The sequence below is a fragment of the Mercenaria mercenaria genome, chromosome 3 (genome assembly GCF_021730395.1).
Source record: "Mercenaria mercenaria strain notata chromosome 3, MADL_Memer_1, whole genome shotgun sequence".
Taxonomy (NCBI): domain Eukaryota; kingdom Metazoa; phylum Mollusca; class Bivalvia; order Venerida; family Veneridae; genus Mercenaria; species Mercenaria mercenaria.
In genome coordinates, this window is record NC_069363.1 from 16,430,197 (window position 1) to 16,457,104 (window position 26,908).

General features: G+C 33.7%; 1 protein-coding gene across 3 annotated transcripts in view; it reads left to right on the plus strand.

Moving 5' to 3' along the window:
• The window catches only part of LOC123525372 (inactive tyrosine-protein kinase transmembrane receptor ROR1-like), a 211,851-nt gene that overhangs the window by 56,201 nt on the left and 128,742 nt on the right, over positions 1-26,908 (plus strand). For all 3 annotated transcript variants that reach the window (XM_045304363.2, XM_045304365.2, XM_045304364.2), the window contains one exon: positions 6,613-6,696. In XM_045304363.2, the coding sequence (XP_045160298.2) occupies positions 6,613-6,696 (84 nt within the window). The remainder of the gene's footprint in view (positions 1-6,612; positions 6,697-26,908) is intronic.

The window sequence follows — 26,908 nt, forward strand, 5'->3', positions numbered from 1 at the left end:
TAGATATGACTGTATGATATATGACTGTATGATATTGATGATGTAGGTATGACTGTATGATATTGATGATGTAGATATGACTGTATGATATATGACTGTATGATGTTGATGATGTAGATATGACTGTATGATATTGATGATGTAGGTGTGACTGTATGATATTGATGATGTAGATATGACTGGATGATGTAGATATGACTGTATGATATTGATGATGTAGATATGACTGTATGATGTTGATGATGTAGGTATGACTGTATGATGTCGATGATGTAGATATGACTGTATGATATTGATGATGTAGATATGACTGTATGATGTTGATGATGTAGATATGACTGTATGATATTGACGATGTAGATATGACTGTATGATGTTGATGATGTAGGTATAAATGTATGATATTGATGATGTAGGTATGACTGTATGATATTGATGATGTAGATATGACTGTATGATGTTGATGATGTAGGTATGTCTGTATGATATTGATGATGTAGATATGACTGTATGATGTTGATGATGTAGGTATGACTGTATGATATTGATGATGTAGATATGACTGTATGATATTGATGATGTAGGTATGACTGTATGATGTTGATGATGTAGATATGACTGTATGATATTGATGATGTAGATATGACTGTATGATGTTGATGATGTAGATATGACTGTATAATATTGATGATGTAAGTATGACTGTATGATATTGATGATGTAGGTATGACTGTATGATATTGATGATGTAGATATGACTGTATGATATATGACTGTATGATGTTGATGATGTAGATATGACTGTATGATGTTGATGATGTAGGTATGACTGTACGATGTTGATGATGTAGATATGACTGTATGATATTTGATGATGTAGGTATGACTGTATGATATTGATGATGTAGATATGACTGTATGATATTGATGATGTAGATATGACTGTATGATATATGACTGTATGATGTTGATGATGTAGATATGACTGTATGATGTTGATGATGTAGGTATGTCTGTATGATATTGATGATGTAGATATGACTGTATGATGTTGATGATGTAGGTATGACTGTATGATATTGATGATGTAGATATGACTGTATGATATTGATGATGTAGGTATGACTGTATGATGTTGATGATGTAGATATGACTGTATGATATTGATGATGTAGATATGACTGTATGATGTTGATGATGTAGATATGACTGTATAATATTGATGATGTAAGTATGACTGTATGATATTGATGATGTAGGTATGACTGTATGATATTGATGATGTAGATATGACTGTATGATATATGACTGTATGATGTTGATGATGTAGATATGACTGTATGATGTTGATGATGTAGGTATGACTGTACGATGTTGATGATGTAGATATGACTGTATGATATTTGATGATGTAGGTATGACTGTATGATATTGATGATGTAGATATGACTGTATGATATTGATGATGTAGATATGACTGTATGATATATGACTGTATGATGTTGATGATGTAGATATGACTGTATGATGTTGATGATGTAGGTATGACTGTATGATATTGGTGATGTAGATATGACTGTATGCTTTTGATGAGGTAGGTATGACTGTATGGTATTGATGATGTAGATATGACTGTATGATATTGATGATGTAGGTATGACTGTATGATATTGATGATGTAGGTATGACTGTATGATATTGATGATGTAGATATGACTGTATGATATTGATGATGTAGATATGACTGTATGATTTTGATGATGTAGGTATGACTGTATGATATATGACTGTATGATATTGATGATGTAGATATGACTGTATGATATTGATGATGTAGATATGACTGTATGATATTGTTGATGTAGATATGACTGTATGATTTTGATGATGTAGGTATGACTGTATGATTTTGATGATGTAGGTATGACTGTATGGTATTGATGATGTAGATATGACTGTATGATATTGATGATGTAGATATGACTGTATGATATTAAGGGGGCCTCCATGGCCAAGTGGTTACGGTCGCTGACTTCAAATCACTTGCCCCTCATCGATGTGGGTTCGAGCATCACTTGGGGTGTTGAATTCTTCATGTGAGGAAGCCATCCAGCTGGCTTACGGAAGGTCGGTGGTTCTACCCAGGTGCCCGCTTGTGATTAAATAATGCACGGAGGGGCACCTGAGGTCTTCCTCCACCATCAAAGCTGGAAAGTTGCCATATAACCTATAATTGTGTCAATGCGATGTTAAACCCAACAAAATAAATAAAATATGATGTTAAATGAAACATTAAATTGCTTTAAAAAAAACATGAATATTTCTTACCTTGCACTTTTCAAGTATTAAAGTTTCTAAAAGAAGTATCACTGGAGGTCTAGAATGGAGGTTAACATGTATTAGTGGCATTTTTAGCAGAATTTGACAATTTGAAGCTACTTATTGGTGGAGAGGCAACTTGTATATTATGAATTCCTTACGTCGCCTACTTCTGCACATCAAAATTATTTAATGCCAGTAATTTTAACAGAGAAGAACATAACTGCTGCAGAATAGTGACATGCACTAAAACATATTCCTCTGACAGATATAATGTAGATTAACATTTGACTTTAAGTTTATTCATCTATATTTCCATGATTGTAGTCCAATTTTGGTAATAACTCATTTGGCAAATGATGTAAATTGCATAAGGGGAAGTAACTGTATGGAAATACAAATATGTATTGTGATACATTTATAGTCAATGCGTGTATTTTATATATTTTTATTGTGATTAAAGTCGATTTTAAGACAACTGGAGTTGGAATGATGGTCAGTGGTAACAGCTGTGAAAAGTAGCACACCCAAACATTTTAACAAGATTCTTTTCGATGGTGTTAATGCAGCAAAAAAAGGAAAAAAAATATGTTTCTGAAATAATACTAGTCGCAAGAGTGGAAAATCTTGCTTTAAAAGGGCTGATTTATTTGTTAATATTGTCATGAAAAAGTTTGTATAGACAGCCAGGTTGCAAGAAAAATACAAAATATTTTCATCTATCATGCATGCAAAAGAGAATTTAAGATTGCAACAACAATACTTGTCATATCTGTCTGAAATCGCACTTGAAACTTTTCTTATAAACTTGATAAAAAGTTGTTCAACCTAATAAAATGGCACAGTTATGGTTAATAAAATGTCAAGCATTATATATATGCAAGCATCATTGCATTGTATGTGTTATTGTCAGTTGGCAACAATTAAAACTACTGAACTGAAAATATGGAATAAAATAAATTTCTCACATTATTATGGGGACATTAATGTACCTATATGCTTTAAAAAATAAAAATAAAAATGAGATTTTGCTATATTTGACAATTTTGTGCCAAAATTTACCTTTGTGGAGTAGACGTCTTGTAAGAAGCACTGTTTCAATAATAGATAAATGGTAAAATTTCAGTGATTAAAAAGTGGATATTTTTATTTGTTTAATCAACATCTTATCAAATCAGCTTAATAGATTTATATTTTTCTAACTTGAAAACTTCAGTTCTGCCTGTTAATGCAACTCATAAATTAGATAGATTGAAATCTTACTGTCAAAATATTGTTATCTTATCTCTTGAATTTTTCAACAAAGTATCAATTGTAAAATAAATTGATGGATACTTGATCAGTACGATATTGTTACAGTTGGCATGCTCCAATGATTATTATAGAACTTCTGTTTTACAATCAATAGGAAAATTTGCATAATGTGATAAACACCAGCGATGAAAAAGGCCTTGTGATTCATCACAAGACATCAGTCGCCTGGATGTTAAAAGATACGGTATTGATTAGAAATCAATAATTATCGGTCCCTTGTGTCGACATTGACATTAGGGACGGCTTACAATTTCCGTTGTTTGATAGGGAGTTATTTTTTGATAATCTCATTCTAAATGGATATTCCACACGTTAATGTGTTTTTGCTCAGTAAGCAGACACATTAATGTTAATATTTTAAATCAACAGTAAAGATTTTTTTCTCAAAAATTTCTTGTCTGCTTGGTGCGCATATAAAAAACGATACTGTTAGGAAAAACTGTGTGTATTGTTTCATTTAACATTATCAATTGCAATGCTATCCTTTCAGTGATCATACAAAGTGCATCTGGGTTCTGCAGTAATGTTATATGTATATTCCAAAAATGAAAGAAGCCATTAATATAAAAGTTGCAGAATATCATTATTCGAGGGTTCAGCGCAATAAGGGCGTATCTACATATGATTATTATATGTAGATACGCCCTTATTGCGTTGAACCCTCGTATTGCAAAAACCTGTCTGAGTTTTCAGAGGAAATTAAATTCAGTGTTGTGTGAAATCTCCAAACTGGATAAAAAAAAGTCAATAACCAATGTTGAATAATAATGCTTTCTGTGCAACACTGTCTTGCATCTGTTCTGCCTGATTAGTTACTGCCCGGAAGTCATTCAATCAGGAATCAATATTCAAAAAAGCAGTTCAAGAGATGAATGTAGCATTTGCAGATAATGTAGTGAACTTTGGTAATCAAGTAGCAGAAATTTTCTGATCAATTATTCACCAGTTGCATGAAAATAGACAGGAATTTCTTATTACTTGAACTGAAAGGAAAGTTATAATTATGCGCTTGTATGTTAGAAAAGTGTCTAAGAGCAAACAAAAAAGTTGGGGTATAAGTTACCGTCTGAATTTCAAGTATAATTTACCATCTCAAGTATATGTTAGGAAGACTGTCTTAAGGTACTGCATGTTCAGATCAATTTTTTTTTCTGCAATGTAGAATTTGATTAAACCCTGATTTTTCAAAACTTCAGAATGTGCAACACCCAGACCCCTATCTCAAAGGTCAAGGTCACACTTGGATGTCAAAGGTAAATAGGGTTTCTTCCTGTCCGGTAAATAACTCTGTCATCCATGAAGGCATTTTAATATTACCGGTACTTGGCACAAATTTTTTCCAATAATGAGACAATGTGTCTTACACCATGCTCTTATCCCTCACTCAAAGGTTAAGGTTACAGTCAAAGGTCACTAGCTTTTTTCTCCTTTCTGTCATCCATTAAGGGATTTATATATATTACTTGACACAAATGTTCCCCATAATGAGACAATGTGTCATGCACAGTACCTAGACTCCTTGCTCAAAGGTCAAGATCACACTTGAAGGTCAAAAGTCATTATTGATCTTTTCCTGTCCAGTCTGTAAAATATTTAAATATAAGCTCGTGTGTCATATAGACCCAATTAAAAAAATTGTTGGTGTATTTTCTTCAGAATTACTTCCCTTTAATTTTGACGATTTCTTACATTTTTTCTCATATTTCTCAACCAGTTTCAAAATGGACTGTTATCAAAATTGAGATAAGATCTTTTTTATATTTTTAGATATTATCAGCAATCAGCAGTAGCAGATTTTTATATATGCAAATTTTAAACCAAATGTTGTGTTATAACATATTGTATATATAATACAATAGTGTTTAAACATCACTGTCATTATATCAGATCATTGGCAGTAGAGAAAATTAGTTGCCGTCCAGTAGGGAACTTTGTATTGCATGGCAGTATTTCATTCGCTTGTTTCTTAAAGATTTTTTGTTCATCAGTTATTTTCAGGACCTCAAAATCAAAGCATAGAATTTCTATATCTGTTCATTTTGATACGGCATGCAGACAAATTCTCACAACAAAAAAAAAAAGAAATCCCTTAACAAATTTGTAGACAGTTTTATTTTGAATGAATTCATTTGAGCTTGATTTAATCTGAAATGAAATTTTTCATATGTATTGATCATAATAAGATTTGATTGTCAGATGCAGACAAAAATATTAGGATTCTCCTTCCTGTCGTTGTTTATTTCTATAAAAGCCATGTTCACACTGTGAGCTGTATTAAATTTTTCAATTGCAATCTGGCTTTCACTTGATGCACGTGCAATTTGACATTATGGAAGATGCGGAAATGCAGTTCTGAGTGATATTGGTTTTATTACGTTGATGAATTAATGATCATGAAGCTATCAGCACGTTACCGAATTGCCATTTTTGATGGTATCAGCATGATATGCTTGAATGAATTTTATGGTTATGTAACTCCACATGGAATAATTGACTAGCAAGTCATGTGTAACAATCAATTGGTGAAAATATTAAAGCCACTGACCTGTTTTACACTATTCTTTTGCAGTTGCAATGCATTTCACAGATGTTGCCCATTTAAATTTTGTGGAAAAGAACAAAAATAATGTTTGCTGAAAGTATTGCTGTCTTGATCAAGTTATAGCAGTGGATAATTGGAAAGTGAATTTGTTTGACCTGCTACCTTATTTGACTGTCAGTTTATGAAATTGAAAGGAATCTTCCAAATATTCTTTTCAGTTAACATTGATATAGGAATGGGATACTTTTCTGTGTAAGGTAAAAAATTTTAGTCTCAGATTTTTCATATATTTTTATTGTTCTTAATCGACATAAAAGGTGTTATCATGGACTTTGTATTTTGGAGGCTTAATGTGTTGCATAGATTTCATTTATCTGTGCAGCTGTTACTGTTTTGCTATTTCTTTATGTTTTAACTTTATCTGTTTCTTGTTTCAGGTGCTGGGAGGGACTGGCATGTGCTAGGGATATCGAGACCAATGCTTGGGCTCCTTGTATTGGCATCTTGCATGCTTCACAAAGGTTTGTTCTTGTAGTTCCTTAGAAATTTACTTAAGAACTATTTTTGGAAGTTAGAAATTCCAAATTTTATGTCACCAGCCAGAGTCATGAATTGAATGGTATATAGTGATTGATATCTGTTTTCTTCCAACAAATTTTCTGCTGCACATTTCATCTTGCTCTCTGTTACTTTTCTTGTTTCTTTTGTTTTCGACAACTGCTCTATAGTTCATCCTATCCAGAACATTTCTCCTTCAATAGTTAAATGTTTGCATTGGAATATGATGATAAATGAGGAACATTTATAATTAAAGACTTCACAAGTTGTTATACAAATGTTGCTAGTGTTCTGCTATAAACTGATTGATTGAAGTTAATAAATTAATTGCAATCCTGATTTAGATGAAACATCAGTTTAATGAATCTCTGAAGTTATTCTAACAAATTGTTGTCCTTTGATGTTGTTTACATTGTCCATAATTATTTCAGTGTTTCAAGAGTGGATCCAGGATTTCCTGTTAGAGATGGCAAATTCATTGGAATGGCCATTGGTTATAATGCTTTTCCGAAAACTTGAATTACATGAAATATACCCCAAGTAATGCTAAATATAGCCCATATTGCAGTGTTTCAATGTATGGATCTAGGATTTTGAGGTGACTCACCTAAGATTTCTTGAAATAGTCGGTAGTGTGCTTTATCAATAATTTCAAGCATTATGAAAGAAATTCCAAAGGTTGCACTTAATAATGGGTCTTATTTTATGCTCATGAAAACTTCGTAAATTTTCAAATGCATTTCAAGGATGGCTCTAACTTTACCCAAGTTCATATATTTCAGATTTGTTATTTTCTTTTTTTTCTGCTTTAATGTTTTTGTTGAAAGTTTCTTGTTCATCTGGCAGCATGCCCCTTTAAATGATAAGAAAATCTGCAGTTGTCCGTTTAGTAGATCTAAAAATATTTCAACAAAATAATACAGATCCTTTCTTAAATGACATTATCACATGTTTCGAAAATTAATGTGAAGTAATGTAGAAAGGAAAAAAACTGAATTATTTGTTTCTCATTGATACCAGATTAAATCTATCTGCAGTAAACCTTTTTTAAAACAATAAATTTCACAGTATCTAAAAGCAATATGCCATGCTGTTAAAACATCAAAGACTTCAATTTGATGTATTTTTCTTCTGTTTACTTTCAAGATTTACCTTATTGATTAGCTGTGACAAATTTATGATGAATTTGGAATTCCTATCACCAAAACTACACAGAAGTGTGAACTTTTTTGCCTCTAAACAGCAAAAGGCTGTTGGAAATGATTTCATTTGAAAGATTTCTCTCTGAAATGTCTATGATCTGTCTAGATAGGTTCAACATTTAAAATGTAGTGCATTAAAGAATAATGATTCTTTTTGAATTTGAACTTACACAAACCTATTCCTGGAAACGTTTCAAATATTTTCTTAAGATTAAGCTACAGTATATAGAAATAGGCTTTTTTTATGATTTATGATTTGTATTATTACTAGTACATTAGGCCTTTGCATGATGTATTGTCTGATTAACCACTGGTCAAGCATTTCAATGATGATTCATGGTAAATTGGACAATAAACCACAGGAAGGTCTTGTTTACTTTCATTTTAACATGCTCGTAATGAAATGTTATGATAAAAATTATATTGGACTTCATTATAAGTATAACGAGTAGTAAAGAAAGGTAGTCATGAAACAATTTGACATTATAATTTACATCATAGTGTTCTCTCACTGGTTGGTTGGCATCAGTGCTTGATTTCCTTCTTTGTTTATCTCAGACCAACTGTTTATGATGCATGTTTGATTAACCATTCCTGTAATAGTTTTTGGTGAAAATTCTCACAAACCAAAAATAAATTGTACATCGTTCTAAACATCTCCAGGGGTAGTAGTAAAATCTTTTTGAAATTTGAACAAAATTATAACCTTTTATACTGTCAGTTTTATGGCCAGAAATACATTTTTTCATGTGTAATATTCTAGTCCATGAATGATGAAAAAATATTTTATAGGATACTTTAGTGCTTTTTATACAAACTGAGATATCCTAACAGTTCAACAAAATAAAGCTTTAACAATGTAATGCCACACCAAAATGGATTCTAAACTAATCAAAATATCTTGAAATTCAAAACTAATGACTTTCTTATTTCTTAAGAACTTAAATGTATAACAATATTATACCTAAAAAAAAAAGAACTTCGTAAAATTCTCTAGTATGATGAAGGCCTTACTGAAGCTCCGGACTGCATGGTACTCTATCAGTAAAGCTGAGAAGACACAATTATTATAAATAATCTAGTTGTGTTGGGAGATACTAAACCTTTTATGCCAGATTTAATCGTGAAGCAGAAAAGATGCATAATTGATACTTTTCATGTCATAATTATACAACTGAAGTGTAAATTCTTTCACAATCTTTATTTATTCTAGAACCATCCCGTCTGACCGGGCATGTTTAGCTCAATAGGGAGAGTGCAGATCAAGGGGTTGTGACTTCGATCCCAGTGGGCGAGGTGTATGTTCTCCATGACGATTTGATAAAAGGCATTGTGTCTGAAATCATTCATCTTCAACCTCTGATTCATGTGGGAAAGTTGGCATTACTTGCAGAGGACACTTTGTACTGGTACAGAATCCAGGAACACACCATTACTTAACTGAAATACTGTTTGAAAAACAAAATAAAAACAAAAGCAAACTTTCTTTGCTATGAATGAATTATTACAGTTTAAGTTACTGAAAAATGCCCAAAACTAAAAAAACTATTTAAGTAATCCTTAATTTATCTTATAAATCACCATCATCATCATGATCACTAACACTGAAAGTCCTTATGTCCTGTCTGTGTTTTTTTCCATTCACAAGGATTGTAAGATATTAATCAGTAATCAAAAAATGGATGCAAATATTGTGCTCCTCTCTTGTATTAATTTTTATAAGCTAATCATCATTGACTTTGTTTCCAGACCACAGTGCATCTCAGCTGCTTCAACATTTATTGAAGGGTGAAAATAATCTGATTTTTTTTCATTTTAGAATTGTGTGAAAGTCCATTTATATGTAAAAGATAAGGGCAAAGGAGCTTTTTTTCAATTAGTTTGTATACTTCAAAGATTATTGTCAATAGTTAAACCACTTTTTTTAACGAAATTCAACTCTGTAATCACAGAAGATAATCTTTTGCACTGTTTGACTTCCTCTTTATTCAGTGTAATTCCTCCTCCATGAGTGGAGAGTTTGTTGATGGAGGTGTTTAATTTTCCTTCAAGACTGGAGAGCTTCTGATGTTGATGTTTTGATGCACTGGAACATTCTTGATATCTGACAGTGGAAAGATAGCAAGCGATAAGCAAAATTTATTACCAGACTTGGAGTTTTTACATGTTTTTTTCAACATATTTTGCAACATCAATGCTTCTGGCTGTACTTTAGATCTTAGATGCTGATTTTCTCCATTTTATAACATGCAAAAAGCTATTAAGTTCTGCTGATGTAGATTTACATACAGGACAATTGAAGGATATAGCTTTCATAAAATTTGCTTTTGTATTGCAACTGCTGATAATGCAATTTATGCATATTAAATATGATATCAGTGGAGCGATCAATGGTTGAGGCCAGTCCAGGTTTCCAAAGTAACAGTAACTGTTGTTGTTGGATCTTAAACAAGTCCTGTTTATTGTTACAGTAATTCTTCACAGTTATTCTAGTTGACACCTGCTTATATCAGAGCAACACTGCACAAGAGTATATAAAGTTCATGGTACAAAAGATGCACCATTTGTAGAAGCACCTCTGGTAAAAGTTTCTGTAATTGAGACATGTATCTGAAGAAATGACTTTAATTTTAGTTGAAGGAGTGGGGATTGAATTTGCAATCCCTGGTTTTGTTGACTGGTGTCAAACAACAGATTAGAGAGGCAGTTGTATTCACAAAGTGTAGGTGAATAGTCTAGGTTACTCCCTATAAGATATTTATCTACTACGGTCTGACCTCTTTGAACAGACCTCTAATTTACTACTGTCTGACCTGTATTTAAACAACTAATCTCAGTTACTACTTTGTAACCTCTCTAACAACATCTAACTTACTACAGTCTAACATTTCTTTAAGCAGCCACTCTTAATTCATTACAGCCTAACCTCTGTTTAAACAATCCCTTTGAAGAGAAAACAAGGAGATTTTCCTTAATTCAAATTTCTCTGGAGCAGCAACCTCTATCAAGAGACCTGAAAGTAGACCAGTTCGTACTTTACTATCTAACAGTTACTTTAACCTAAAGTTCAGTTTAACACCATTTAAGTTATAATTTAAATTTATGGGTAAGTCTTTAATTTGAATTTTCATATCTTTCTGAGTGAATGACTACATGGAGTTATAAAATTGTTATCTGTCATCAAAGTTTAATGGACAATTTTTGTGTAATAATGACTAAGGATATGTATGGTAATGGAGTTTTTCACCTTTTAAATATATCTGTGAGGGAGGTGAAAATGATAATTGTTATTTTTTTAGCAAGTCTGTATAACTTTATTTAACAAATATTAAATCAAGGTCTTCCAGTGGTAAGTCTCCTGATTCATCATGGTTCAGATGGGAAGGAATTGAACCTTGAGGGCAATTGAACCAAGTGGTTAAATATCTAAGCATCTGAAGGATAACCAATACACCACAGAAGACCTTGATTGTTTTCATGCTTACATGTTCATTGAATATTTTGATAAAAATTATGCTTGGTTTCATTTATCCTAGTAGGAATAAACTGGACGTCAAACTGACGCTTGAGGTCAGAATTGATGTCTGAATGCTCTCTTACCAGTTCGCGCATCATCACAGGGTAATAATTTGAACAATCTTGGTAGAGGACCACAATGCAATGCTACATACCAAATATCAATGGCCTAGGTCTTGTGGTTTCAGACAAGAAGATTTTTAATATTTTGTTGTATCCTTAGTTTTGTTTCCCTGTCAGAATATTTTATCTGCCTTATAATGTGGCAGACAGATATAATGGCATTTATTATTATTGTATGTGTTTGTTGTAAACTCTTATTCTTGCCTTCGTATGGGTTGTCATTCATCTTCCTCTCTACCTGTCCAATGCCTAAGTTCTTTTTCCCTGTCCAATGTCATGATATTCATCCTTCTCCCCATCTGACCAATGCATTGACATTTATCCATCTCTCCATCTGTCTAATGCCATGATATTCATCTTTCCTGCCATCTGTCCTTTATGCATTGATCCTTTCCTTCTGTCCATTGCCATGACCTTCATCCTTGTCTCTATCTGTCCAGTGTAATGATATTCTTTCTTCTGTCCTTCTGTCCAATGCCTTGACATTTTTCCTTCTCTCCATCTGTCCAATGCCTTGACATTCATCCTTCTCTTCATCTGTCCAATGCCTTGATATTCACATTTCTCTCCTTCAGTCCATTGCCAGGTGATATCCATCCTTCTCTCCATTGGTCAAATGCCTCAACATTCATCCTTCTCTCCTTTTTCCCAATATCTGGACATTCACCCTTCTCTCCTTTTGTCCAGTGTCTTGACATTCATCCTTCTCTCCATCTGTCCAATGCCTCGACATTCATTCTTCTTTCCTTCTGTCCAGTGCTTTGACATTCATCCTTCTTTCCTTCTGTCCAGTGCTATATTCATCCTTCTCTCCATCTGTCCAATGCCTTGACATTCACCTTTCTCTCCATTTGTCTAATGCCATGATATTCATCACTCTCTTTATCTGTCTAGTGCCTTGACATTCGTCTTTCTCTCCATCTGTCTAAAGCCCATCTGCTTAGCTCAATAGGGAAAGCATAGATCTATGGATAGCGGGCTGTGAGGTCAATCCCTGGGCAGGACACAATGTTCTCCATGATAAAAGACATTGTGTTTGAAGTAATTCGACCTCCATCTCTGATTCATATGGGGAAGTTGACAGTTACTTGCCAAGAACAGGTTTGTACTGGTAAAGAATCCAGGACCGCTGGTTAGATTATCTGCCTGCCATTACATAACTGAAATACTGGTGAGAAAAAAAAACAGTGTTAAACCCAAAACAAACAATTAAATAAACACACAAACCATTGTCCAATGCTATGACATTCATCCTTCTCTCCAGTGCCATGACATTCATCCTTCTGTCTAGTGCTATGGCATTCATCTTTTCATCCTGTGCCATGACATTTATCCTTCTGTCTATTGCCATAACTTCATCCTTAAGTTTGAAGTTTCTTACAAAAATCTGCTTTTTAAAGTGCAATTTTAAAAATGCAAACTCATATTTCAGTAGCACTTAGCTACCCTCTTAAATATTATTTTGGTTCCAGGGTCATCAAAACAAGATGAATCTTTCTGATAAAAAGGACTCTAAATCATTCTTTTATGATTAAATTTTTACCAGATATCTGATTTTATGACCCAGACTACAAGGCTCTCAAGTTCCTTCTTTGATTTTATTGAAAATTAATAATTTCATTCCATATTGAAATTCTGCACCATGAAATTAAGGCTCCCTGTATGAAAGAAAAATCCTCAGTGATTAACGACCCCAAAGAATTAAACATTTTCATCCCACCACTGCCTCTTAGTAATCTTATTAATGGGGAACTGGCCAATAAATCATAGTTTCATGTTCATATTTGACAGCAATTTCACTTTGGCAAATGGGATTTTAAAATTGTCTTGGTATTTTCTATAGGAGAAAAGTGCAATCTTTGGGCTTTTCCTAATTGACATGTCATAGTAGTGGAAGAAAATTCTCTTAATTTATTGGGTTCTCTGTGGATTTCTATCAATTTTTGCAAAATTAGGGACAGAAGTATCCTGGTGCTTCAAAGAATAGAATAAAGCAGTAAAACACTAAATTTGAAACAGTCCTATTTATTAGGAATCTCAATTTTTAACCCATCTGGGGTGGTCAGAAATGACTTTCCTTTGCCTAATGACCCTTGTTGGCCAAACTGGACATAAATCAAAGCTGACCACTTCCCATAATGTAATTGTGTCCAGTCCCAAGTGGCAGGGTTGTAGTGTTTTTGAGAGTTTATTAGGTTTTTATTGACCAAAGAGCCATAAGCCTAATGGCAGGAAGCACATCTTGAGTGGTGAAGCACTTCTGAAAGAGACAATTAAAGTTCATTTAGCATAAGGAATGGGTCTTTTATTGTCAACAGTATTTGTTCTAGCCAGCTGAATATTTAATGTGTTTGTTTGTTTCCTTAACTATTGGAATTACTTGGATTTAATGTCAGTATTATTTCTAGGTCAATCCTATTGTTTGTTTTGTTGTCATAAAATCCTGTCTTATTGGTGAAATTTGTTAACTCATTCAGCATTCAAACTTGAACATCACTGATTCTTAAGGAACTTCTTTCTTTTTTATTTTTTGTTATTTTTAAAAGAGACTTTTTAAGGCTATAGTTACCTTTTAGTTAATCTTTTTAAACTTTCTGACTTCATGAACAGGTCTTAGACTTTTTTCTACATGAATGTAGGAAAAATCATTTTACAAAAAAAAAAACTGTAAATAAGAATAACTTACAATGTAGGCATTTCCTTCATGAAATGAAAATTAAAGAAGGAGTGATTTCACATAGGCACAGATTTTTTATTTTGAATTGGTTTCAATTTACTCCATTTATCTTTTGCTTTTTAGTCATTAATCTGTTGTTTTAGAAGGTAGCAGTTGTTTCCAGTTGGTGGTCTTTGTGGCATGCCCCATCAGTTAGCATAAAGAGATTAGGAGTGATCACCCTGCCTTGTCTTACTCCTGGGGGAATATCAAATTAGCTGAGACTGATGAGCTAAAGATTAGGCTGGCTAGATGATTGACAAGGACAGAGACACCATGAATAATGTGATGGCTGTTGTAGCCCATGGGTTGACCACACATTATTTTTGTTTTTCTTTATGTTTGTGTCTAAAAATATTTCAGGCAGTTGTTTGAATATTTTTGAAAACAGCTGTATAAAGAAATTAAATTTAAATTTTGAATACTTTCCAGAAAAAGAAGGGTATTTTGACAGAATGAAAAAGTCTGTAAACAATATGAGAGGTGATTTTAATGTATATCATTTGCCATTTTATAGTAAGTTAGGGGGTTAATGTTGCAGTAAGAGTACATATTAGAAAAGTTTAAGATGTATTGAATGATATTGTGATTTGACTATGGTGTTTTTCCTGCTTGACAGTTTAATATTAACTTGAGAATTAAAGTTGTCCATAGGTCTTGAGGATTAAGGAAGAGGCAAAAGTATAGCAGTTAGTATTTATGAAGGATTGTGTAAGATCTATTAAAATGGTAGGAAAAAGTAAAAAAGCCAACAATATTAAAGGAAAGTAAAAAAAACTGCATTTTTTTAATTACATCTATTTGAGATGAAATCAGATATCCGAAAACTGTGAGTATTCATTTTAAAACTTCAGTTACCAGTGAAGAACATCATGTAAATAAAATGGAGAAAAAACTGAGTTGTGCAACTTTTTCATACAGAATGCTGCATTTAAAACCAACAAAGGTGCTTAATGAGACTTATATAACACATGGTAGAATAATTTTTCGCATATTTTGCAAGTATCACAATCCCGTAGCGCAATCTCACGAGGGTTTCATGTAGTGTAAATACGCTTTTGAACCATGTTGATAGAAGCCTCATAGGCAAGCAAAATAAATAGCTCCATCTTGTGGTAGAAGCAATGATGATCACTTTTACAGGCGGCAGAATTTTTATGCGGATGGCGTGTCTATCAAAATTATAAAAACAAGTAGGCATGGTCGCCGACTCGGAATGTTCATACTCAGACCTGTGCAAAGATTTTATTTGATAGATTTTTTTACCATTTTTACCATTGGTCCTAGCAAATCAGAAATTTGTAAATGCATGAAAATGCCTGATAAGGCAGTGACAATTATTAATTGAGTTTTTTTTTCATTTTCATTCTCAGAAAAGTAAAGCATTTGATAATATATTTTATGAGTTCACGAGTAAAATCTAACAAATGCCAGAAAAGGATTGGTTGTGGAAGCTAAGTACTGTACACATTGCATAGATTGCTATATTGTTGCATTTTGATCGAATAAACTAAATATTACGTGATCAGACAGGAGTATATATTAGAGTTTACTTAAGATATAAGTTTCCAAATCATGTGTTAAAGCTAAAGCATTTTTTTGTTATTTTTTTTATTTAATTTTAGACTAAAATCATGACTGTTTTGATAAGTGAAAAAGATTTATGAGCTTGTTCAGATACAAGATTTTGTCCTCCCAGAATTACTTCCCTTTAAGTAATAAACTTTACCTTAAAAGTTACACTTTGCAGCACTGCTCAAGGGTTATTTAAGACTTTTTTGTTTCATTAGTTAAGATATTTTAATTGATAAAGACTGTTGCCTGTAAATCAGGTTTTATGGCCATAAATGTTGGAGCATTCACTGTAGCAAATGTGATAAATGCACTGATAGCTATTCTTTATGATTAAAATATAAGATGCATACATTTTATTGAATAAAAGATAAAAAAAAAATGGTCGTTAATACAGGCATGCAACTTGAATCCATTGAAAACACTTATTTTTATGCATTTTGTAAGTAGCTTTATTTGAATTAATCGCAAATTTTAATGAACACTCATTCTGTATAGTTTTGTTTAGTTTGTAGTTTTTGCTCTAACAGCTGCAAGACAGGCATTAAATTATAGAGAAAGATCGAGACTTTTTGTAATGGCATAGGAAAGTTTAAGTTGTGTTAGTCATTTCATATCACAAAAGATAATAATTTTGAAGCGGTTAGCGGTTACTGAAAATTGCAGATGTTAAGAGAAAGTAAAGAGGCTTTTCCTTAGTCAGACCTCTTCTTCGCGTAAGATTATGCATACCAATAGAGGTATGGTAAAAACTGACTGGTAAGTCAACATTTTTGCCAATGAAAAGTGCTCCAAATTCATAGCTTCATACTTATGGATTAGTTAGCCAATATTTATCTAAAACTGGTCTTTAAAATACTGTTTCCTAAAACCTTTATGCCCAAGGAAGTTTTGCATATTGTTTGGTTGTTTCTGAACCATGTTTTATAACCGTCACAACTGTACACAAACGTACAAGTAAGACATTTTATGCAGGCAATGTCATTTGGCTATTTAAGCATATTGTCTAACTTTTTAGGATATATACCATAAGACAATACGAATGCACAAACATATGAAAAATAACCACAAAAGATTGCAACTAGAGGTATTGTTTGTGTTATGGGCCATGATCAAAGTTGGCCCAACCAATTAAAATCTCATCAATCATTATTAGTCTCAAGAAAGGTGAAATAAGGATTAGATCTTTTACATTCCATTTATTCTGTCAATCACCACCAGTATTTATCTCCAGATAAGGAGAAAACACTTCATACAAACAATACAAATTAATGTATTTCTGGTGAAAGGCTTTGTCAGAAGTTTTTTGGAGGACAGTAGTTCAGTCTTGGATATTGGCAAAGTCGTATTAATATCGCTAACTTTTGAAATTTCAGTATTCATTTCCCATGTTTTGTGTTAGTGTTCGTTTACAAGAAATGTTGTTTCAATGTTTTTTTTCCATTTTTGTTGTGAGATTTTTGGTTATGGTTTAAGTAATATAAACGTAAGGGAACAGATGCATTTCCACACATGTTAAATTGTCTCCCCTGTTCAGCATTGATGTTGAGAAGATCTACTGCAGTCTCACAACAGCATAGAATCTTTTTTATGTGAAATTGTAACAATATGCAGTCTTCTGTCTGTATTTTTAGAATTCTACATATTACATTACATATGTTTTTTTTTATGAACCCCTTTGAAGAAGTGGGGAAATATTGATTTGCTCATTATCCGGCGGTCTGTCTGTCCATCAATCTGAAATTAAAATGCTTATAATTCAAAAAGTAATTAAGCTAGAATCACCAAACATGACAAAATTATTAATTGGCACATGACCTTTGCTCACATATTGTGTTATTCCCCTTGAACAAGTACAACAAGAGTTTTTCCCCTTGATTTGGTAACTTATAAAGATTTTTTGACTGTATCTAAGTAGCCTTAGCATTGATGGATCTTCATGAAACTTCACACAAATGTAGATCACTATATGGTGGTGGTGCACAAGCATCTTCATCAGGATCCATTGATGGATCTTCATGAAATTTAACACAAAACTAAAGTGGTGCATGCTTTTTTGTCATCAGGATCTCTTCAGTAACTGCCGAGTTATTTGCCTTTAGTTGTTTTAAATTCATAAAACAAAGAAACCCATTTGTGGATCTTTATGCAACTTAATACAAATATAGATAACTATAGGGCAAAGCCTTACCCTTGATTTTATAATAAATAGGAACCAGCAAACAGTTGCATGGTCCTTGTGTACATAACTTTTGTATATCTGGAAATTAAATATCTTTCAAAATATAGTCCCTTTATTCCCAAAACAAATTATTCCATGGGAGATATAAATTCACTGCTTGTTTTTAGGGATCAGGAGTTCAGTTGCCTCCATTCAAAATGTATCAAAATGTAAGAGTTTCTAATTCAGGGGGGGAGGGGGTGGACTTCAGGAGTATTGCTTTAAACACCTTTCTCAAACAGAGTTTAGTGCTAAATCTGCTTTTATTTTGCTTGTTTGCATTCAATGCCTCCAAAGGGTCTTCTTATAAATTTTATTACATAGCATCATAAATCACTTGGATGGAATAACATTTTCCTTTTCAAATCAAATTTTCTTTAAATGACACAGCTATATTAATCAATTTTCTATGATATGAAAAAGATGTAAATATTAACAGAGATAAAAATAGAGCTGACTCACTGAATGAGTTAAAAATGCTTCATTTATCAACTTAATTATGACATAGCACTAAACATATTCACATGAAACCATTCTTAATACATTCTCACAGTAAAGCAACATTGCAGCCATTCTTTAATTAGACACAGGTGAAAATAAAACAGTTTAATAGACTATCTCTGAGACTCTGGAAATTACTTCACCAATTTGGTGATGATTAACATGAAAGAAAACACACCCACCTCCAAGAAACTATTCAGTTCTTTCTTTTTGGAAGTGTCTTTTGATGATACTGAGGAATAGTTAGATGCAGCAAAATAGTGAGGGAGTTTGTGAAACTTATACCCGAGTGTGGGAACCCTAAAAGATATGTCATTATTGTATATATTGCTGAAATAGCTTTACATGACTGGGCGAGAACATTGTAAACTTGAGTTCAAACAAAATAGTATTGATACGAAAAACTTTTTTAATCTTTAGCCTTCTTCTGGCAAGTGATTATACCTTTGCGACCAGTGCAGACCAAGATAGGCCTGCACATCTGTGCAGGCTGATCATGGTCTGCATTGGTCACTGTTCAGTCAGTAAATTTTTAGTGAACACCCCTTCGAAATGGTATTGCCCAAATTGAATGATGGACCAGTCCATTTTAGAAATTTAGCAGGGTAAAGGTTAACATTGTAGGTGTATGGTACAAAAATGGTAGACTTACAATGAGGTTAGTATGTAGATTTGTTGATCTGCCTAGGTCAATATTATTTCCAGGCAGGTCAAGAAGACCATGTATCAGTTTCAGCATTGTTAATAAAGATCTATTTGGTTAAAAATTGTCCAAAGAAAATTCTCTATTGAATAGATTAGTGAAAATAAGTCCTTTTTTAAAGAAAATTGATTCTCCATCTAGTAGCATTAATCTACATAGGACAGCAACCCTGCTATAAGAAAGAATCCTAATTACAGATTCTGGAGTGTGATAGACAATTTAGGTGGATGGGATACAGTCATATCAGAATTTTAAAAATGGCAGGCGGCACAGCTCCAGAACATTGTGATCTGGAAATGTGAAATAATGCCAGATTGCTTACATTTGTGAAAGGATTGTATTCAAACCAACCCAGTCAGACAGGCTTACATGGGTCACAAATATGAATGAAATTTGTGACTGTGATGAAAGATGATAATTGTGCAGTTTGAATACAGGAAACTGGATTGACCTGCATAATATACATCACCATAATAACCATTATAATATCAACACTGCAAATTATACAATGTAAAATGCATATACCCATATACATGTATGAAGCATTCAGGATCTGAAATTTGTGTATTTGATTTTTTGGTCTCGGCATAGAAGTCACATTTCTTACATAAATTCCCAAACGTTGTGCACAATCTTTTTGCAACATGGGCTACATGTACAAATTGATATTGATAAATTGTTTTATGAATTATCAAGTTGTAGCACGATTATTCATAAGTCATTATTTGATTTTACGATTTGTTTGATATGATAGGTATAGATTGTAAACAAATGATATGTTCCTCCTCGGGGGATGACAGGCCGTCTGGGAGAAGTTAGACATTAATCCTCCATTTCTACCCACAATACAACAGTCTTGTCAAGTTTCGACCACTTAAACCAAGTTTAAAATGCAATTATGCTCAAATATTGCCTACAACATCATGATAAAGTTCTTCTGACATAGTGACATAACTGCTGAACAACTATGTCAGTGAAGGACTGTCTTGATTTTTTAAGCAAAAAACTATTTGATTCTAGTGGATCTGTCAAGATTGGTTAATACTGACAAAGCCATCGGATTATGGGGCACTTGTCTTGAACGTAGGAGTCCATAATAGCTTGGCAGTCTGAGTTATAAATATGACAGCATAGTTGGAACAATCTGTATCTCTGTCCTGTTGGCATTCATTAGAAATTCCTCAAAGGTTTTCAACCTCGTACTTGTATTTGCCCACTGGTCCTTAGTCATATACCATATGTACAATATCAGTTTTTTGTTTTGGTATATTTTTAGCTCACCTAAAGTGCTCATGGTGAGCTATTATGATCACACTGTGTCTGTCATCCGTCCGTCCATCTGTTGTCAACAATTGTGTTTAAACGACATCTCCGCCAAAACCACTGAATGGATTTTGTTGAAACTTGGCCTGGGTGTTCCTTGGATGGTCCTCTATCAAAATTATTCAAACGGTTTTGCTTAATTGCACAGCTAAAAATAGAAAAATCTTCAAACGACATCTCCTCCTAAACCGATGGTTCAGTTTTGAAATAATTTCACACAAATGGTTTTTATGTCACCCTCTACCAAGATTGATCAGATTATACCGATTTGTCAAAAAACGTGGCTGCGAGAGGGTGTGGTCACTTTTCATCAACAGTTTCTTTGAACAACCTCCCCTCCAAAACCAGTAAATGGATTTTGATGAAACTTTACACAAATGATCTCTGGGTAGCCCTCTTTCAGATTGTTCAAATGATTATGGTTCATTGAACATAAGGGTCTTTTAGGTTAAAAATAGGTTTTCAGCTATCAGACTTTTTAATAATCTTTTTCTCTAGAGCTTTGATATTTGGCATGTGATATATGGATTTGACTCTCTACCATAATTGTCCAAATTATTGCCCCTGTGGATGACATGTACTTACTATAGGCTTATATATAAGAAACTTTGAAAATCTTCTTCTCTGAATCAATAATAGCTAGAGCCTTGATATTTGGTGTATGATATCAGAGATGTACAGTAACTGTCTACGTTAATTATTCAAATTATTGCCCAAGGTTAAAAAATGTGTGTGACATGTATATAATATAGGCTAACATAGAAGAAATCTAACTTTGTACTTGTACCATTACGTTATACAAACACCATTACGTTATACAAACACACTTGAAAGCTTGTACACAGGTGAGCACGTTAGGGTCAATGACCCTCTTGTTCTTTCTTCACTTGGAGGTTGTCCCATCCATAAAAATTTGACCATGGCTATATTCTATTCATGTTCATTTTTCACTTCAGTCATATGATCTGTACTGTGTATAAGTTATCAGAATTTAGTTGAAAAGGATGTTGGATATCTGAAGCACTGCTAGCTGAAGACTGCCAACAGCTGATAGAATTTTGCATGCAGCAGTGTATCTAAGTTCAGAAACTTACAACACTAAATGTCTTGAAATATCTTAATACTCATAATATTATATTTATATACCAACATATTTTCAGTAAATATTTCTTGAAATTTATTACCATTAAATTGTTTCTTAGAAAATGAATTTAATTGATACAAGCTGATATGGATTCACTCCAAGTTCTACCAATTTAATCCAGAAAATTGTTTGTTTGAAAATTGTTGGACTGCTTGATTAGAAAGCTGATTCCAATATTTTAGGGAATATGTTCTGCAATATTTTATACCACCATCAATTGGGAAACATCTGCTTCTGCAGCAAAGGATTAAGAGGTCAAGACATTTTGTACAATTCAGTTTACATGACCCAGTTAATAATTTACTGATTGATTTAATAGCCAGTTTATGTAAAACCCACTGGTCATGATTAACTAGATCCATCTGGAAAATCGTGAACTTTGCATAGCCTTTCAGCTTGTTATAGTCTACCTGCTGAAGGAATGAATGGTAAGTAAACATTTGGAATTCAGACTTTGGCTACAAAGGTCAAGGTCACTGTGGGTTATAGTTATTCTCTTACCTGGGCTAAGGTCACATATGGGTAGTAAACACCACTTTAAGTTTACAGTGAAAACAAAACCACCTGTGAATGAAGACCACTTTCTGGTTGTTCCAAGGTTTGTCTGTAGAAATTATCATTTACTTTGTTTCACTTTTTTTGCATTAATTAATTTTATATGAGCATTATTGTGAAGATTAATCAAACTCTTTGTTTTCTAGGGTCAATGGACACTAAATTTCAAGTAATATAATTGAAAGAAATATGGGCTGATTAAATAAATGTATAATTGTTCATGGAAGTATGTTCCAAATACAGTTTCCTGCAGCACATGTTCAGTGATTACCAGACAATAAATACATTGTTCTTCTTTCAATTTTATGGGCTTTTTGGCTGTTTAAATATGATATAGGTGAGTGATAGACTGTGAATGGCTGAATTGTTTCTCATGCTCCATTTAGTAAATAGAGATTTCAGGAATGTCTGGGAGCATTTGTTTCTGTCAGTCTGGCACATTTCATCTCATCAGTCTTCTATGTTTGGATATTTGAGCCGTGCCATGGGAAAACCAACATAGTGGGTTTGCGACCAGCATGGATCCAGACCAGCCTGCGCATCCGCGCAGTCTGGTCAGGCTCCATGCTGTTCGCTTTTAAAGCCTATTGGAATTGAAGAAACTGTTAGCGAACAGCATGGATCCTGACCAGACTGCGCGGATGCGCAGGCTGGTCTGGATCCATGCTGGTCGCACACCCACTATGTTGGTTTTCTCATGGCACGGCTCATTTTATTTTCTTGTGTCATAATTGGTTTTGTTGTCTTATTATTGGTGCTTTAAGGCAAAGATGTCACACTTACTTCAGATAAAACACTTGTTCTGGTTGTGTGGCTTTCTTACAGTCTTTGCTAAGCTGAATTAAATACTGTGATAGTCTCAGAAATTGCTCTTTAGGGGAATTCATTCAACTTGTCATTGCTCAAAATGAGTATTTGAGTGCATATTTGAGTGCTTATTTGAGTGTTTTACATTTAAGTTGGACATATTCCTGAGATCTTTTATAAGTGTTGTTAGAATTTTTTTGTAATTCTTAGTTCAGTTTTCATATAATTATTAGCAGCAGAATGAGTGCCCTAAATAGATATGAACACTGGTTCGCTGATACAGTGCCCTAAATAGATATGAAATCAGGAATCACTGGTTTCCGGCTGATATCTGGAGGCTTCATAGTCCATTTAGCTCTAACCTGTCACAGGTGATTAATATTTTAGAGGAAAGGTTTTAAGAGGCTAAAGTGCCTTTTTATGATCTCTTTAAATGTTATTGTTTTATGTCAGCTTCTGAAATAGAATACAGAGGTGGAGATGTTAAAATATGTGTGTGTTCATGTAGAATATGCCTAAATGTATGAGCAGATTGTCCGGTAAAAATATCAGGTAAATTGGTATAATATCAATATTGTTTTCAGCATCACAGAGCTTTATCGAGGTGTATTTCTAATTTCCGTCTAAATACTGTGATTTGTTTACATTTTGGGGGCCAAAATCTTTCTGTATTCCCCTCTACAATGTTCCCCTAAAATATTGAGAATAACATAATTATAATAAGAATACATCATCTTTTTTTTTTTCATGCAAATTTACCTTGCAGTGCCATTTCCCCCTTTGACCTGCCCACATTATGTAACACAGAAATACTTGATATTAAATAATTATATTCTAATTTCTTGTACTGGTAGATGAACAGCTCTAAAATCTGTATCTCAAAATGAGACCCAGGTCATTTCTATGAGAAATTAAGTATCTTGCTGACATGCATTAATATGGATTGTATGCAAACAGTACTTTTAAGTCAAGCTTGAGCTTAAGACAACTACTACAAAACTTGTTTTTGCATGTAAGCTTATTTGAGCCGTGCCATGGGAAAACCAACATAGTGGGTATGCGACCAGCATGGATCCAGTCTGGTAGTGCTCCATGCTGTTCGCTTTTAAAGCCTATTGGAATTGGAGAAACTATTAGCGAACAGCATGGATCCTGACCAGACTGCGCGGATGCGCAGGCTGGTCTGGATCCATGCTGGTCACATACCCACTATGTTGGTTTTCTCATGGCACGGCTCATTTATAGTTGCCACTGGTTACCCATATGTGAGACTCCTCCAGAAGACTGTTAGTAATGTTAGTGGGAGGAAAGTGCAAGATACAGAAGATGCTCCAATTCCAGAAGCTTTCCCGGTTCTTTAGCATGCCAGGTGTAAAGCACCCATACACGGGACTCTTATCCCAATGTTAGTAGTTTTTAGTTGGAGGAGCAGGGACTTGAAGTCATGATTCCAGGTTTCGTACCACTGGACCACTGCATCTATTTTGATTAACTACAAAATTTGCTTGTGTTGAGGGAACACCTTCGAAATGTGTTGAGGGGAAGCACCTTCCAATGTGTTGAGGGAACACCTTCCAATGTTAGGAACCACCTTCCAAGTGTTTGAGGGGAAGACCTTCAAATGTGTTGATGGAAAGCACCTTCAATGTGTTGAGGTAAGCACTTTCAATGTGTTGAGGGGAAGCACCTTCCAATGTGTTGAGGGAACACCTTCCAATGTGTTGAGGGAACACCTTTGAAATGTGTTGAGGGGAAGCACCTTCCAATGTGTTGAGGGGAAGCACCTTCCAATGTGTTGAGGGGAAGCACCTTCCAATGTGTTGAGGGGAAGCACCTTCCAATGTGTTGAGGGAACACCTTCCAACGAAGACAGCCACTTTCAGTTCCTAAGAGTGATCTTTACAGACAGGTTTGATTGTAATTTAACCTAACAGAATTTTCTTATTGATTAAGACAACTTGAACCTGTTTTATGAGTACTGTACTGGATTAACACTTTGTAGAATTTTCAGGGTATAATGACCCAAATCCTGTTTCGTTCACTTGATTTTTTATGTCAAAAATGTTGAACATATTAATGAAGATTTCCAGTTTCAAAGAACAAACTCCAAGAGCTTTGATATAAATCAAACATGTGGGATTTAATTGTGCCTGTACAATCAGTTAATCTAGTTATACAAAAGTAACTTTGTGAACAGGTGAAAATATTAAGACACTGTCTGAAGGAAAGAAAACAATATTTCTGAAAATGTTTAAATAATTGAATTTAGAGGATTGATATATTACTACCTAAGTTTAAAGTAACTTTCTGCTTCGTAAAAATCATTTTTGCTTAATGTCAGAAAAAGGCCATGTTGAAGAACTGAAAAATATTTTAATTACAAAAAGTGTTACTGTTAGTTTATGATGTGTTGTTAATTAGTACTTTGTATTGTCTATCTTGTTCGAGATACAAATTGATCCACTTACTGCAAGGAGTTTTATTGAGTAAGGGAAACAACTATATCATTGCTGTTATATTTTCTCAGTTACATTTGTTTCCCTTGGCTTGCTAAAGTATACTGAAATAAGAGGCAAATAATCTCATCTTGACAATGCATTTGCACAACAGAAAGCAAGGTAGAAAAAGCCTTCATGGTGTTTATTTTCATTGTTTTGGAAACATAATACTGTCCAGTCAAGAATGGGAAAATGTAAACAGAACAACAATCAATCATTGTTAAAGCTTTCCACTAGTATTGAATGTTTATTTCATGAGTTTTCTGTATATTTTGACAAACAAAGGGAAGATGCTTTGAGTACTGCAAATTATTAATCCCCACACCACAAGTGGTGGGGGTTATAGGAATGGTCTCCATCCGTCCGGCCTTCTGTCTGCCCGTAACAATTGTGTCCACTCCATATAACTTAAACCCCTTGAAGGATTATCATGAAACTTGGATCAAATGATCACCTCATCAAGACAATGTGCAGAACTCCTGAGTCAGCCATGTTGGCTCAAGGTCAAGGTCACAACTCAAGGTCAAAGGTTTGAGCCTTCCATTTTGTGTCAGCTCTGTATCTCCTAAACACCTTGAAGGATTTTCATGAAACTTGAGTCAAATGATCACCTCATCAAGATGATGTGCAAAACACAGGAGTCAGCCATGTTGGCTCAAGGTCAAGGTCACAACTCAAGGTCAAAGGTTTGAGCCTTCCATTTTGTGTCTGCTCTGTATCTTCTAAACCCCTTGAAGGATTTTCATGAAACTTTGGTCAAATGATCACCTCATCAAGACAATGTGCAAAACTCATGAGTCAGCCATGTTGGCTCAAGGTCAAGGTCACAACTCAAGGTAAAAGGTTTGAGCCTTCCATTTTGTGTCCGCTCTTTCTCTTCTAAACGCCTTGAAATATTTTCATGAAATTTGGGTCAAATGATCACCTCATCAAGTCTTAACAGCGTCAATGCTTCTACCAAATACCATCAACCTTTTCACTATCCATAACAGTGGCGGGGGATATAGCCTTATTTTTAGCTGCCATGTTTATTATTTAAAAGCTTTTTTTCTAGTTCCCTATTAATCAGTAAATTTTCAGTGAACACCCCTTCAAATAATAAATGGTTCTGCCCAAATTGAATGATGGACCAGTCCATTTCAAAAATTTAGCAGGCTACAGGTTAGACACTTTATGCAGAATTATTTTGTGTGTACATGAACATGACATTGTAGATTTCAAATTTTAAAGCTAAAAAATCAAAGGAACCTTACTTGTTTCACAGGATTTGATTTTGCTGATTGACACAAAAATA